The 17,302-nt window shown below is 40.6% G+C and overlaps 1 protein-coding gene across 1 annotated transcript in view; it reads left to right on the forward strand.

Annotated features, from left to right (window-relative positions):
* Positions 1–7,905, forward strand: part of MUC21 (mucin 21, cell surface associated) — a 9,458-nt gene extending 1,553 nt beyond the window's left edge. The window contains exons 2-3 of the mRNA XM_069073645.1: positions 1,183–1,331; positions 7,816–7,905. Coding sequence (XP_068929746.1) covers positions 1,183–1,331; positions 7,816–7,905 — 239 coding nt within the window. The remainder of the gene's footprint in view (positions 1–1,182; positions 1,332–7,815) is intronic.
* Positions 7,906–17,302: the final 9,397 nt, after the last annotated feature.

Below are 17,302 nucleotides of genomic sequence, written 5' to 3' on the forward strand. Positions count from 1 at the left end.
AGTCAGCAGCTACCCCCACACAAGGATCTCCAGGTACCCCAGTCTCAACCAGTGCTAACATGACAACATCAGAGATAACAAAATTTCCAATCACTTTCCCTTCGGGAACAACAGGAGTCACCTCAGTGCTGACCACTGCAACAGAAACTACAACACACTCAGCTACCATAGCAGCATCTGCAGTTACTCCAGCCTCAACCATTGCTACAACAGCAGTTGTGTCTGAAGCCCCAAACACCTTGTCTTCAGGTACAACAACAGTCACTTCCATGTCTCCCTCTTCAACAACAGGTAGAACACATTTATCAACAAGCCCCACAGAGGGGTCTATCACTCTTCCATCCTCACCCAATGCTATAATGAGAACTGAAGTCCCATCAACTTATTTTTCAAGAATAACAAAATATACTCCAGTATCCTCATCTTTAACATTAGGAGAAACACATTCATTTACAAGCTCCACACAGGGATCCACCCCTCCACAATCCTCAGCTTATGCTACAACCTTGGTGGCATCTGATATCCCCACCACTTTCTCTTCTAGAGCCACAAAGTCCACCTCTGTGCCTACCAGTTCAACATCTGCCTTAATACATTTATCAACACACACAAAAGAAGGATTTTTCACTTTTGTACCCTCAGCCAGTGCCACAACAACAGCGATATCTGAAGTCCCTTCCATTTTTTCTTTTGGACCAACAACAATCAATTCATTGCCCACATCTTTACCATCAAGAACAATGAATTTATCAACATTTTCTACAGACAGATCTACCACTCTCTCATCACCGCTGTCTCAAGGCCCAACCACTTTCTCCTCAGGAAGAACAACTGATACTCCAGTCTCTCCCTCTTCAACATCATACACAACCTCAGTCCTCACACTAGCATCTGCCACTCTCCCAGCCTCTGCCAGTGCTACAGCATCAGAGATGTCTGAAATCCCAGCATCCTCCTCTTCAGGAACAACAATGGCCACTTTGGTGCCTACCTCTTCAATATCAGGTCCAACATTTTCAAAAACAAGTCACACAGAGCAAACTGATATTTCTTCTACATCCACCAGTAATCAACATCTAACCTCAGAAGTCATTAAACTCACAACAGATTTCTCTTCTGAAATATCATCTCTTAGTTCTTCTGTGTCTTCTACTGGAGCAACATTTTCCCCCCTTCCTACAGCATTACCCACAGAAGTAGAAACAACAGGTTTCACTTCTGTCTCCCTATTGAAGCCCTCTAGCTCCTTGAAACCCTGGGTTATCATTGTCATCTGTCTTGCTGTAACTGCAATGGCTTTGGGACTCTGTGTGGGACTTGGTTTCTGCCTGGTGAGTGATCAATTCTCATAGTTCAAGAGATAGCATATATTTTGTGTGGATATTCATGGAGAGGAGAGTATATGGGTCTGTCAGGAAGAAAGAAGACTATTTTCTAAAGTGATTGGGTAAAAAACACAGTGGAAAAAAAGTCTGTTGGGTCATAAAGTTTGAAGAGACCTTAGTCCAACACCCATGTTTTATAGGTTAGAAAAATGAAACCTCAAGAGCAAAAGAGCCTTCCCAAAGTTGCATGTGTCATAAATTCAAGCCATAACATTTGAACCTTCTTATTCCAGGTCTCTTGTGATTTCCATTTCACTACTCTGCTTCCCTTAGATAGAACTAAGATTAAAAGGAAAAGGGAGAATCAGATTAATAATAGGTAGGCACCACACCCAGAAATAACTGGCCGTGTAACCTTGAGCAAGTTACTTAACCCCAATTGCTTAAAAAAAAAATGACAGGTAGGAAAGAAAAATGGAGAAGAGAAAGTTAGCAGGACGAGAAAAAAGAGAATGGGAGTGTCAGCGAAAACAAAGGAAAACCGTTGTGGAGCGATGTTTATTTCAGGCCAATTACTAATTGGTGAGAGTACGTTCCTCAATAGCTCAGAGTTACACACTCAGTGATTTGCTGGAGCCATTTGTGAGAGCCAATTGTTAAATATTCAATGTGACCATTGATGCTTCACAAATCAGCAATCATTACCAATCAGGGCTTGATTTATTCTCTTAATGGTCTAGACTTTAGAAAGAATTAATTATGTAGATTAAACCAGAAAGTGTGTGTGCATTTATTTCCCCCTACCTCCATCCCAGAGCTCAGTTGTTAAAGCATACCACTGTATTGCTGTATACAAATTGCTTGAGCTTAGCACAAGTGCCATAGAAGGTTCAGAGAATGAACTCATCCCCAGGCTGGAGACTAATAACAACAATGACAATAATAGCTGGCATTAATATAATGCTTCAGTATTGGAAAGTGCTTTATATTCATCATCTCATTATAGTGTCAAACACTCTATTACCCAGAGCATGCCTTGCTCCAGTGTGTTCCAGGGTCACAGACAGCAAGACTATGGATAGATTTTCTCATTTCATCCTTCTTTTGCAAGCACAAATGAGAATAAATGTCTTATTGATGGTAAGTCAGAAGCTTCCTGTAAGAAGAACAAAAATATATAAGGGAGGAAAATGCATAAGGATAGGGAGAGATAGGGAGATAAAAAAAGAGATACAAAGTCAGACGCAGAAATTTAAAAGGATAGGGAAAGAGAGATTGAGAAAGAGAAATAAAAGACTATGATAGTCATGGAGTGGTATAGTCCAAAAGAGAAATAATAGTTGTCAACAGAATTTTGAATGCAGTCCAGATTGGACCTGGGAATGGCTGGAGCCAAAACATAGCAGGCCAGAGACAGGTGTGTTCAGGAATCATTCGTTTCAGAGTAAGGAAAACGTTTGCAAGTAGAAGTCTTCCTGAGTAGGATGGCTTAACATGTTGGGGTACAGGCAGTGCTGGACTATGACATAATCATTTTTAGGTCTTGAGTTACTGTTCCCTTGGGTCCTATGGGAATAGTACTGTCCCAAGTCTTGGGGGTCATAATTACTCTGTGGGGTACAGAACAAGATTTCTGGGATGGGAACAGGAGTATAGTACAAGGAACAGGAATTGTGAACATGTCAGAGACTTGATTGATGTTGACTCCCAGGTCCCTGGGAAATAGGGGGAGTGAACACCTAGTGTAATCCGCTTTGCCAGAGTGTGAGATCATCCAAAGTGCAAAGGATTATTGTTATGCCAAATTCAAGACACAGTCTGCTTTCTGGGTCTTAGCCCTGGAAAATATTTTTTTTTTTGGTATCTCCAAAATATTTTGACATTTCCCCCTTTTAGTCAAAGGGAGGGAGCCTGAAGGAACCCCTATCCTAATGACTAATAAAGGAGACACAGTCATATGCCTGGGAGGTTAGTTCCTTGAGGGGACCTATTCTAGAGACCTATCATAGAGAGGGGGCCAAGAATGTCAGAATCAGAAAACGGCAACATGCTTGAATCAGGGCCTTGGTGGTTGGGCACAATAGGGAAGAGGAGAGAAAAAAACAAATAAAAGTAGGACAATAGACTCAGACTTCATCCAGAATCTTGGGATAGATGTCTCATCTGAATGGCAGCTGCTTCTGAGTTCATCCACTCAGGAATAGGGGCTTTCTTCAGATGATACAGTTTTCTAGACACACAAGGCTAGGTTTAAACAATGTAATAAAGTTTTATTCCCATAATTACATTAAGTCAGATACAGATCAAATTACTTAGAGGGCTCACAGTGAACAAGTACGGAGAAGGGAGGGAGATTTACATGTCACTAAGGTGACTAAGAAAATTTAAACACTAACAAAACAGGCATGTGGTTAATCTAGGGGAACAGAGTCCCAGATATTTCAGGTAGTTATCTGGTCCCTAGACATTTTCAGGCTATTTCTATCCTTAACTAAATCTTGTATCTAATATAAGAATCTTTTGAAAATTTATGAGGGTCTAACTGAAAATGAGCTCTTCTGTCCTTAAAAATTACCAGACAGGGGCACCTAAGTGGCACAGTGAATAGAGCACAGGCCCTGGAGTCAGGAGGAACTGAGTTCAAATCTGGCCTCAGACACATAACACTTACTAGCCATGTGACCTTGGGCAAGTCACTGAACCCCAATTGCTCTGCTTTCCCCCCTCCAAAAAGCAAATGTATCTATATCTATCTATATCTATATCTATCTATCTATCTATCTATCTATCTATCTATCTATCTATCTATCATCTATCTATCAATCTATCTATCTGACAGATACTTTTCAAAATGGAAAAATAATTTATCTTTCTGTATCATTATCAATTCATTTTCATGTAAAATCCAATTAATAGATTTTTAATCCAATATTGAGAACTTATTACTAAACTTTAAACTCAAAGCCTGGATTTCCATGATAGATAAACTTTGGAAGCCAATTATATACATCTGTATTATAATTCTTTAGAGAAAACAGTTTAATCCTGTTGCTTTCTCAAAATTTGTGATTCCGTTTAATTAGAAAACTTTGACATTACCTCTTTGTCTTATTACTTTGTATAATCATTTTCCACCTTGGAGGATATCCTCCATATGTTATAATTTGACCACAAATATAGGTTAAAATTGTAAGGTGTTTATATAATACTTGCACCCTATTATAGTAACAGAGATGTTCTAGTATCAATCTATTATGTAATAGATTTAGTATTGTACTTACAAAACATCTTGATTATAGAAATTTGCTATAATATTATCTGTTATTAGTTTAGCTCTTTTGATTCCAGGCATGAGTCATATCTGAGAGTCAATCATGTGGTCACAGAGTGTTAAAGACAAGGTTTAGGATTAACTAGGTGGGGAATTTTTCTTTTCAGCAAGGAACCAGCACAATGGGAAAACAGAGTCATGAGGATACTACTTAGGCCACGTCCTAGGTCATCCTCACAACTTTTCCCAGGCACAGACATCCACCTTAGCAGTCCCCAGACTGTTGTACATACCATTTTCTACTATTTACTTCATAACAATTCAGATAACTATCCTGGTAATCAAAGCTCAAAACAATAAGCTACAGTCCCAGGAATTTTTTTACCTTAAATAGCAAAATTTCACTAGCCACTACTTAAAACTTGAATATCTTTCCTGATGTTTCCCTAACAGGGAAACATTAACATTTCATTAATCCTTTACTTATAAATTGAAACTACCCATATTCTGGGGCTTCAGACATACGACAAGAACCTGATAGTTGACTCATCACTAATATGTTAAAGCTATATCTTTAAATCACCATACACTTTCATATTAGCTAAGATTTTCAAATGAAAATTTGCTATGATGGTAAGTAGTAGTAGTAGCAGTAGTAGTAGTACCTGTTTTATAACTAAATATACATCATTTAACAGTTTTCAAATATCTAATTTTTATCACATTCTTTTAAAAGCACAATTCACAATCTAATAATATCCAGATTGAAAGGGAAGTTTTGTCTAATAGCATTTCTGTTTGCAATAGTCTCTCAAATTTTTCTTTTTTTTCATTCATCAAATGCTTTATTAACTTCTGATTTACATCATTCATTTCCACCAGATTTTGAGTTACAAATTTTCTCCTCGTTTTTCCCCTACCCACCGCCCCAAAATAGCAGTCCCACAGGATATCCCCTCCTCCAATCTGCTCTCTCCCATACCTTCTCCCATACCCCCTTCAACTTTTCCAGTAGGGCATGGTGGATCTCTATGCCCCAGTGCCTGTATATCTTATTTCCCAATTACATGTAAAATAGTATTAATAATAGTATATATATATATATATATATATATATATATATATATATATATATATTTTAAACATTTGATTTTAAAACTTTGAATTCCAGATTCATTTCCTTCCTCCCTTGTCACCCACACTTACTGGTAAGATAAGCAATTCAGTATAGGTTGTACATGTGTAGCTAATGCAAAACATTACCATAGTAGATATATTGTAAAAGACTGACTATATTTCCCTCCCTCCTATCCCACCTCCCACTTGTTCTATTCTCTACTTTGATCCTGTCCCTTTTCAAAAGTGGGTGCTTCCAACTTCCCTCCCCCCCAGTCTGCCCTCCCTTCCATCATCCCCCCTCTCATCCCCTACCCCCTTACTCTCTTGTAGGGTGAGATATCCTATTTAGTGTGTATATCATTCCCTTCCTAAGCCAAATTCAATGAGAATAAGGTTGACTGATTCCCTTTTGCCTTCCTGTTCTTCCCCTCCATTGTAACCATTTCCCTTACCTCTTCTATATGAGATAGTTTACCCCACTCTGTCTCTCCCCATCTCCTCTCATTATATTCCTCTCTCACCTCTTAATTTCACCTTTTAAGTATCATCCCTTCCTATTAAATTGGTCCTGTGCCTTATATGTATACCTGTAAACATATATACACACATTCACATATGTATTCATATGCCCATATACTCTCCCATATAGACATATATATATATATATATGTATATTTTTCTATTCCCTTCAACTATTTTCATACTGAGAAAAGTTTCATAAGTTACAATTATTGTTTTTCCATGTAGGAATGTTAATAGTTCAACTTTGATAAGTTCCTTATGACTTCTTTTCCCTGTTTACCTTCTCATGCTTCTCTTGCTTCTTGTATCTGAATGTCAAATTTTCTATTCAACTCTGGTTTTTTTCATCAAGAATACTTTAAAGTCCTCTATTCCACTGAATGACCATATTTTTCCCTGAAACATGATACTCAGTTTTGCTGGGTAGGTGACTCTTGGTTTTAATCCCAGTTACTTTGACCTCTGCAATATCATATTCCAAGCCCTTTGATCCCTCAGTGTAGAAGCTGCCAGATCCTGAGTTATCCTGATTGTGTTTCCACAATATTCAAATTGTTTCTTCCTGGCTGCTTGTAATATTCTCTCCTTGATCTGGGAATTCCAGAACCTGGCTATAATATTCCTAGGAATTTTCTTTTTGGGATCTTTTTCAGGAGGTGATAGGTGGATTCTTTCAACCTCTATTTTGCCCTCTGGTTCTAAAACATCAGGGCAGGTTTCCTTGAGAATTTCTTGGAGGATGATTTCTAGATTCTTTCTTTGATCATGGCTTTCAGGTAGTCCAATAATTTTTAAATGATCTCTCCTGGATCTATTTTCCAGGTCAGTGGTTTTTCTCATGAGATATTTCACCTTGCCTTCTATTCTTTCATTTGTTTGGATTTGTTTAACAGCATCTTGATTTCTCATAAAGTCACTAGCTTCCATTTGCTCCAATCTAATTCTGAAGGAATGATTCTCTTCAGTGAGCTTCTGAGATTCTTTTTCCATCTGGCAAATTCGGCTTTTTAAGGCATTCTTCTCCTCATTGCCTTTTGAGCCTCTTTTGCCATTTGAGTTAGTCTATTTTTTAAGGTATTATTTTCCTCAGTCAGGCTGTTGGCTTTCATTTCATAATTTTCTTGCATTGTTCTCATTTCTCTTCCCAATTTTTCCTCTACTTCTCTCATCTGCTTTTTAAGGTCCTCTATGGCCTATAACCAGCTCATATTTTTCTTGGAAGCTTTTGGTGCAGGAGTTCTGACTTCACCGTCTTCCTCCTGTTCCATGCTTTGATCCTTTTTGTACTCAAAATAGGAGTCTAATGTTGTATTCCTCTGTTTGCTTTGCTTCCTTTGCCTGGTCATGTCACCACTCAGTCACTTGACCCCTGGGCTTTTTGCCACAGTAGGACTCTGACACCAGACAGGGGAGCTTTCATTCTAAACACTGGGGTTTTCTTAGCTGCCTGAGATATTAGTTGAGTGCCCTCTCTGAAGCCTCCACATGCTCTGGCAAGCTGGGCGCACACCCCAGGACCTCCACCCTAGACTGCGATTCAGATCCAAGCAGGTTAAAGCATGAGTGATTACCCCTCAGACTGGTCGCTTTGTCCCCCTACACTCTGCAGGCCAGGAGCTGAAGCTGCCATGTGGCAGCAGCTGCCCTGCAGCCCTCAGCATCTTCTAGCCCCGGGGGCAAAAGCCTACACACTCTCAACTACTGGGTCCCAAAGTCCACACTGCACTGACATCTCACTTTGTCCTTAGCATCTATGTGTTGATAATTCTGGACTGCCACAGCTACTGGTGATCTGGAGTCCCTCCAACTGGTGGTTGGTCAGGACCACCCTGGGCTAAAACCTCTAACTCACGCGGGGCTGGGATCGGCTTCCAATTCCTGCTGGTCTGTCTTCAGTGGAAGGTTAGCTTCTCTGTGTCATTTTGTGGGTTCTGTAGCTCCAAAGTTTGTTCAGAGTCCCCTTTTACATGAATTGGAGGTGGTGGGAGCCAGAGCTGCCCAGAGGTCCTGTTTCTACTCTGCCATCTTGACTCTGCCCCCCTCAAATTTTTCAATATAAATTTAGAAATATAATAACAAACAACAAATTTCAAATGACACTAATTGCATTTCCAAATTATAAAAACATATAAAAACCATTGATCTTATTACATTTGGCAATGTAAAACCACTTTAGAGGTATCAGGTATGAAATAATTACATTCACTTGGAGAAATAATAGTAATTACAAATCAGTAAACTGAGTAAAGAGAGATAAAATAGTCTGCCCAAGATTACACAGTTAATAAGTTTCTACAACTGTAGTAGAGAAGGGTGGGCTCACAGAGAACTTAGGCTGGTTGGCTTCCCCCACCTCATACTGCCATCCTAGGTACTGCCAGGTGCTCCTGAACCTTCCCAGGCAGCAGCTTGATGGAATCTGCCAAGGGCTGGCCTTGCCCTGAAAAAACTGACTGACTGCACTCTGGGGATGGGAGTATATGACAGAGGGCACTGCTTGGGGGCTGATGCCAGGATCTCCCCGTTGGTGGTAGTTCCAGGTGGCAAGACTCAGGGAGTGCTGGCTGTGGAGCTTGACAGCAGTTCTTTTCCCCACTCCCTCACTGCTGCAGGTGCTGCTGGGGCTGGGGCTGTGGCCACTTGCAACTGCTAGGACAGGGTGAGCACAGTGTCCTAGAGGGGCCAGCTGAAAGATGTCCAGGGGCACAGAGCCACTGGGGCTACTCTACAGGTGGGGGCAATGAGTTTCCCAAAATTCTCTATAATTTTCTTTTCCTAACACCTGTATTTGGGAATCTAATCTGGAATGAGAGGTCATAACAGAATAAAAGGAAGAAAGTCTATGAATCAGGGAGGGAGGCTAACAAGAGGTTGAAATAAGGAACAAACCTATATATTTTTTACCTATATTTACATATATTTTTTTTTCTTCACTCTCTCCAGTCTGGGATTTCTGCCAAAACTAGCTTTTCTTCATTGCCTTAGAACAGTGAAACTATTGATCTTGACAATTGCTTTTAAAACTTTTTAAAAAAAACTTTTATAAGATTTAATCCTTATTTTTACTTAAAACAAATTCTATAGAGTAGTGTCATCTGAGTTCCTGGAATTACCCCAAAGTCTCAGGAATTCTGTACTGCAATCTTAAAATGACTAATCACCAAACTTCTTAATGATTAATCTCTCCCTTTTTTTTTCTTTTTGGAGGGGGGAAGGTAGGGCAATTGGGGTTAAGTGACTTGCCCAAGGTCACATGGCTAGTAAGTGTTAAATGTCTGAGGCCTGATTTGAAGTCAGGGCCTCCTGACTCCAGGGTTGGTTCTCTATTCACTGTGCCACCTAGCAGCCCCCTTAATGATTAATCTCAAAACCCCCAGAATCTGCTATTTTTAGTGGTTCTACAACTTTGATAGTTCCTACTTTACTAGTGTTGTAACGACAGAAAAAAAAATGCAGGCTTTTCCTCTTTTTTAATACCCTAATCTTCTGTGGAGAGCCTAAAGTGAGACTAGTCCTACTTGCTGGGGCAACGGTTTCAGCTATGAAAGTTCATTCGCCTTCCCAGTGTTCTCTCTAGCTATGGCCCTTTAGAAATTTTTCTGACTGACTGCATTTTAAATCTTTCAAGATAACAGAATCTAGCTTACAACACAAACATGATGCAAACATTTTGCAACTTACAAAGACACACAGATAACAGACAAAATGACAAGACATATACAAAGAGTGCAATTAAAATGCTAATTTCAACTGGTTCTAGAGGCATACAAATCAGATGCATAAGCAATTAAACAGACCAGAGGCTTATGCAGATACAAATTTACTAGACCCCTGCAAAACAAACCAACAAACCAGCAAAAGGCATGCAATTAAGCCATGTGCAAAAAAAGGTCTTACCAGAGTGATCAGGATAAGCTGGGTCCTGATTACAGAGTGTGAGTGAGAAGAACAATGAACTTGCCAGGTGAGGGGGCCAAACTCTGGAGAAATTTCAGTGGAACCTAGTCTACCCCTCCAGTATTGGAGAGGTCAAAGCTTTACCTCCGCGTTTGCCCCTTAAGACCTCTGTCACCAATTAATGTCAAGAGAATTTTCAATACAGTACAGATTGGACCAGTCTCTAACCTGGGAATGGTTGGAGCTGAAATAGAGCAGGCCAGAGGCAGGTGTGTCAGGAATCAAGTAGCACTTTCATTAGTTTCACAGTGAGGAAAATTGCAAGTGAAAGTCCTTCTGAGTAGGATGGCTTAACATGTTGGGGTACAGGCAATGCTTGTATACATACTGGGCTGGACTATGACATAATCATTTTTAGGTCTTGAGTTACTGTTTCTATGGGTTCTGTGGGAACAGTATTGTCTCAAGTCTAGAGAGTTGTTATTATTCTGTGGGGTACAGAACCAGAGTTCTGTGTTGGGAATAGGAGTATAGTACAAGGAACAGGGATTGTGAGCACTTCAGAAATATGATGGATGCTGGTTCTTAGGTCCCTGGGAAATAGGGGGAGTGAACACCTGGTGCAATACACTATGCCAGAGGGTAAGATCATTCAAAGTGCCAAGGATTATTCTTATGCTAAGCTCAGACTGTGGTCTGCTTTCTGGGCCTTAGCTCTGAGAAACAGGGTATCTCCAAAATATTTTGACATAGTAATCATAGGGATATAAAGTTGAAAGAAAACTTTGGATATCATTTAGTCTAATCCTCTCCTTTTACAAATAAGGAAACATCTTGGGGAAAAATCAATTTCCCATTGTGTGTCTGTTACATAGTAATAGAACTGAAATTCAAACTTGATTTGGATATTCATGGAAAGAACTGGGAAAAAGAAGAAAAGATAGTACTGAGAGGAAGAAATCTGTGGTGTGGGTAAATGCGTAAGTTTTGGAATCCATAGAAGAGTTTAAGATCACTGCTTGGGAAAGTACTCATCTCTTTAAAAACTCTACTTTTTTTTCTCTTCTAGAGGGACTGCTCTCTGCCCCTGGGAAATCCTTTCAACAGAAGCACTTATTATTTCCACAGCCATGACCTTGATCTGGAATCCAGGGTTGTCCATGGATTGAGTCACGGAATGGACCTTGGAGGAAAATGTGGGATGAGCATCAAAGAGAAACCCTGGATGGGCCTTAGAAATAGTAATGGGCTTGGTCATTGTGAATATTACAGTGAGGGGCAAGGACTAGTCCATGAAGGTCTTAAAGGTAGTCTTGGAGAGAACCATAGGAGAAATCATGAACATGACCATAAAGGACACCACAGAAAAAGCTATGAAAATCACCATGGAATGAATCATAGACAAGACCACAAAGGAGAAGGCCATGAGGGTCAAAATGTGGACTGTGGAATAGGTCATATAAATGATCTTGGCCTTGGTCAAGGACGTGGTCTCAGAAAAATTCAAAGAGATAACAATTAACAGAGTGGCAGCGAGGTTAAAAGTTGGTTATGGTGGAGTCCCACAACTTTAGGAGCTATGGAGATGACCTTAAAGGAAAGCATTCCCTGTGATTCTCCCACCCAACCCAGAGCCAAGTCAGCATCATATAGTATACTGACCACTATCAGCAGAGTTGTCTGCAGGCCTTGGTTTTTCCATAGGAAGTCCCTTTTCTTTCTTCCTATATATTCCCAGATACTGAGTAAGCAGAATGAAGGAGAAAGTCACCAGTTTTTATCCAAAAAAATTTAAAAGCCAAATTGAATCAAACTCTTTGTTTATGTCTCTATCTTTGTATCCCCACATTTCTTCTTCTTTTGAAAAAAAAATAATATTTTTTCCAATTACATAAAAAAATCTTAAATATTAATTTTTTTAATGAGCTCTAAATTCTCCTCCTTCCTTCCTCCTCCTCCCCTCCTTGAGATAGTAAGCAATTTGCTATAGCTTATATATGTGCAATCATGCAAAACATTTCCATATTAGTCATGTTGTGAAAGAAAACACAGACCAAAAAAAGAAAACTGGTGAAAAAATTAAGAAAATGAAAAATAATATGCTTCAATCTACATTCAAATTTCATCAGTTCTTTTTCTAGAGGTGGATAGCTTTTTGGAATTATCTTGGATCTTTGTATTGCTGAGAATAACTAAGATATTCACAGTTGATCATTGTGCAATGTGACTGTTACTGTGTACAATATTTTCCTGGTTCTGCTCACTTCACTTTCTTGCATTTCTTCTTCTGTTTGTGTATTTGTGTTTGTCTTGTTGCAAATAATGACATGTAAAGGAAATGGAAATTCTCCCAGCGGGAAGGGAACAGTACTCATAGCTGAATCTTATTCTGCTGGAGATTTTCTTCTTTCTAAAAAATTATCTCCATTTTTGTCACTGACATTCATGTCTAACCTCTGGACATATTAACTTTCCCCCTGACCTGGGTAGAACTCTTGTATCTGAAACTCCTGATATGAAGGTTCCAGGATACTTTGGGGATCTCCTACTTATCTGTCTCATTTCTTCAATCCAAGTGGAACATAAGAACTTCAGTAGCTGGCTCTCCCACAAGGGTAACCACCAACTTCCCTAAAAAGCATTTAGGCTTACAAGGCTTTAAAACATTTGATGGTTTTATTTATACGGTAAAGGATTCTTTTATTCTTAGACTCAGTAACAACTGAGCTCAAAGACTGTTAAGAAAACCCTGCTCCTCTGAGAGCCCCCCAGGGACTTGTACAATTTTCTTAAATTATAACATTGCTCTTCACTCCAACATGTCACTGAAAAGCCAGTGTTTTCTGCCTCATTGCTCTTTCACCAACAACTTTCTTCCTACTGATCCCTGTCCCTTGCTCTTGGCAGAAATTGTCAGTCCTTATTGATATTGTTGCTTGAACTCCACTCCCAGAAGGTATCATGAATCCTGGTCTTAGCCCTACCTTGTGGTTCCATTGTCCTGCTCTTCTACAGCAGATAGTTCCAGTTCAGTAGGGTCTGAGTCATAGAGAAATCACACTGGAATCTCAGGCATTGACATTGCTGCTCTTAACATGTCCGGCCATCAAGTACCTCCAACCATAAAAACTCTACGGTGCACTACTATACTTCTTATTTGGTTGCCTAAATCAGATCTATTTTCTATTCTCATGGATGGCTCATGACTAACCACTTACTTTCTTCCTCTCTCAATACCTAGATACAGTTTCTCCTCATCAGATTAATTCCTCCAAGTCTTTTGGACTTTGGGAAGAGATCCTTTTTATTTCTATTCTTTCCATATCTGGCATTCCTCTAGGGCACCTGAGCCAGGTTATGCAAATTATCTCAGATAACAGATTCCTTCTTCAAAGATCTCCCAAAGAGAAAAGGGGGGGAGGGGAGATGGAAGCTCGTACCCAAAAGATTCAAAGGGAGAGGAGCAACCAATAATGTTAAAAACAAATCTTTTCTTGATTCAATATAACTGATTTTTTTAAAAAGAGGATCAATATAAGATTAATAAGGGGAAAGGAAAATAAGACAAAATACAAAAAAATTGTCCATTAATATCTTACTCTGATGCCTCCTTGTAGTGTGTGTGTGTGGCGGGGGGGTAGGGGGGGGAAGGACGTAGATTTTTGAAGATTACACCTATAAAATTCAAGATCTAATAGGCATTGCTAACATGGAAAGGAGTTTGTGGACCTGAAGAGTGACAGGTCAGTTAAGCATTTTCATCACTGAGAGGTCAGCCACTGGATGAAGATCTTTTTTGGCTACAGAAACTCATGAGGAATATACATCATGAAAGAATAAAAGAATTGTGAATTGTAAGGAAAGGACTCACACTAATGAAATCACAGGATTTTTTTTTTTTGAAGTGTTGAAGTATATGAATGAAAGACACTTTGTGGACCTCTAAACTTTCCTGGTTCATTCATCCCCACCTACTTGGATCCTAGTAATGTCAGTGTGTGATGTTCTCAGCCCCAAGGGTAACTATCAGCTTTCCTCATGTAATGCTAATCAACACAACACCTGCTGCTGTGAATTATTTTAAGGGTCTAATCACCAGGTGTAATGAACACTTTATTTATTCAAAACTAAACCTTGAGACAAGAAACTAAAGCATAACAACTCATTACCAGGGTGGCCGCATTGCCTTAAACAGACTCAAAAAGTATATAACATGACATAGCATACCCCCCCACACACACCTTATATATTCTTGGGGGGCCAGAATCTTTGAGGAGTGAACCAGCTCCTCACTCAAGTACTATTCCAAAATACTTGTTTATACAATCGGGATCCTGGGCCAGGGTCTTTCCTTAACATAGCACATCTCCAGGGGTAGAAGAGAACACAATACCCTCCACCCCAGGTCACAATAGGTTGTAATGCCCTCAATCCAGAGTGTCCAAGTAAAGTCCTCTTGGGGGGAGGGGTATCTTTCTCCCCACACTGCTGCTGCATGCTCCCACCTGGCACTCTCAGGTGCACAAATGCTCTGAGCCAAAGAGTCCAAGACTTAACACTGCTACAGTCCCAGCTTCCAAGTCATAGGGGGTATCTGGGCAACAAAGCCAACAGGGTGGGTCCCTGGGGGCCACGGAACTTCCCTTATCCCACCATAGACAACTCCATTCCCTGGGTCCCAAACCATCCCGGGGGTACATGGTAGGAAAGCATGCTCACTGTTCCTGCCTTGTTACAAAGTTTTCATCTTGACCTGGGGCCAAGTCCCAAGCCCTGTGGCTCCTCTGTGGGCCAACAGCTCCTGGTTCCTGCCTGGGTCCTGATGCAGGTAGCTCTCTGCTCCTGCTCCATGTTTCACCTCACGGGGAAAGGGACTGCTCTACTCCAAGTTCTCCCTGCTCCTCCCTGGGTACAGGCATAGCAGGCTCTAGGGGCTCCTGCTCCCAGTTTCTGTCTCTGGCCCACACCACCCCAAATCTGGGGCAACTCATTCTCCCCCAATCTTACATGGGGAGGGGCCCTTCTGGTCTGGGCTCTGGGCATAGCAAAATAATACAATAATTGGGAAATAACAGATAACTATCCCAGTCTCACTAAACCCCATACTTTCCTCAAAGGTGTTAACAATCTTATTTTCTATCAGTCCAGTGTTACAGTGTTCTCACAAAGGTTGGTATCAGAGGTCTCCTCTCTCTTATATCATCAGAACACCAACTTCTGGGTTCACAAAGCCAGGGGGCCCCTTAACAACAGCCACCCAGAGTATCTTCTGGGACATCAAGAGTTCTCAGGTAAAGCATTAGTAAGTGAGTGTTCACCATGAGGGATCGCCAAGCAATACCTAACCTCAGAATATATATACTTTTGACTAATAGGCTCAGAGCCAGAAGACACCAAAGCCCACCTGACTCAGTACAACTGTGAATGACCAGGGTTCAAAGGAGATTGATCCTTTCTATGCTTACAATTAAGCATGAGCCTAGAAAACTAAACTCTAGAAAGAAGAAGAAAAACAACAAAAATCCACGCTGTTTGCACTTACACCTAATATACACCAAGGCTCACAAGGCATCAAATGTAGAACAGGTTTTAGTTTCATAGTGAAAGACACAGAAAGGATCCAATTCCAAGTCCAAAGAGAGTTGAGAACGCTCTTCCCCCAGTTGCAGATTGGGGGAAGGGGAAGGGCCACAGAAAGGGAGGAGGTCCTAGAACCTTGGTTTCTCCTATCACTCATTGAGGCAGCTCTACTTTCAGAAGGAGTTTATAGTTTGGCTCTTAGCCAGTATTGCACAGTCATCTTCGTTGCTGTTCCTGTCATTGTCCTTAGTCTTGCTTTGCCACTTCCTATTGTTTACCTGTGTACCCAGACATTCTGTCATTGAATTACTTCACCTAATGCTACCCTCCCTTCTGGCAGACATTGTAGGTCTTTCACCCTGCCATTTTGCTCTCTTTCCAAAAGTGGTCTCGAGGCATTGTGCTCAATGCTAGGAATACAAAGAAAGGTAAAAAGTTCAGTCCCTGACCGTAAAGAGTTCACATGTGAGTGTACGTGTAAGGTACATTTACGATACAAATGCAAATTAATCTTAGAGGAAAGGCATTAGGCAGCGAGTAGAACTGGGAAAGGCCTGAAAAGAGTGGGATTTGAGCAGGATCTTGAAGGGAAACCATTCCAAGAATAGGGGACAAATGGCCCACGCAAAGGCTCAGATTCAGTATCACAGCTAGACAGTCATCTCTCTCGTGACCAGGGCCAGACTGGCAACATTCTGCTTTTCATGGAGGCCCACAGTCCCACCCTAGAAATAAAAAGGTCCCTTCAGGTGTTACAGAAACCACCTTCTTGCTTTGCTCTTAATTTTCCCATCTCTTTCCTAGTTAAGTGGGAGTTAATCTATCCCATTTATCTCTTTCCTTCCTCAGGGCGGGGGCAACGCGCTCCTGCTCCATATCAATATCTCCCACTGAATCTTGGTGGGTTCAGAGAAATACTAGCTCTTCAGGCAGCTGGACCCACTCAAAAATTAGCTACTGACAGTTTCTAGAAAGTACTGAATCATCCCCCTTTTCCTGACCTATTTTGTAGGAACTCCACCCTCTTTTACAGGTTTTCATTCTAATGATTCATAACTCAGGCGCCCTTCCCCCTACTCAGGAGAGTAACTTTTTTATAATTCTAATGATGTGATTTCACAAATATTTCCAGCCTTATAGTGACAGAACTAGGGGGTGATCAATAAAGGGTCATTTCTTCACAAAGCTCTCTATCCCATGGGACTTCATTTTCCCACCTGTTGGATGAGGGGATTAGACCTGATAGGCCTTAAGAATCCTTTCAGCACTATGATGAATCTATGATAGATTCCATTCTCCCTCCATTCCATTCCAGTCTGGTAATTCATGTTCTACTTAGTAATGTTACTGAGGTTTTTATAGTTAAAAGTAGAATACCTGGTTCCCAGACACTGGAACTCTGACAATACTCCTGATGTCTCCTCAATTTTTCATTCCAGCCATCAAACAATAAACATCCAGGTGTTTTCTTGGGCTATCTTTCCCTTATTCCAACCTGGTCCCACCTTCTCTCTTACTAATTCAAATCTCATCCATCCCTCTCTCTCTCTCTCTCTCTCTCTCTCTCTCTCTCTCTCTCTCTCTCTCT

Source organism: Petaurus breviceps, unplaced genomic scaffold, assembly GCF_028583685.1.
Source record: "Petaurus breviceps papuanus isolate PSGF00001 unplaced genomic scaffold, PetGlider_PUasm1.0 90865, whole genome shotgun sequence".
In the NCBI taxonomy this organism is placed as follows: Eukaryota; Metazoa; Chordata; class Mammalia; order Diprotodontia; family Petauridae; genus Petaurus; species Petaurus breviceps.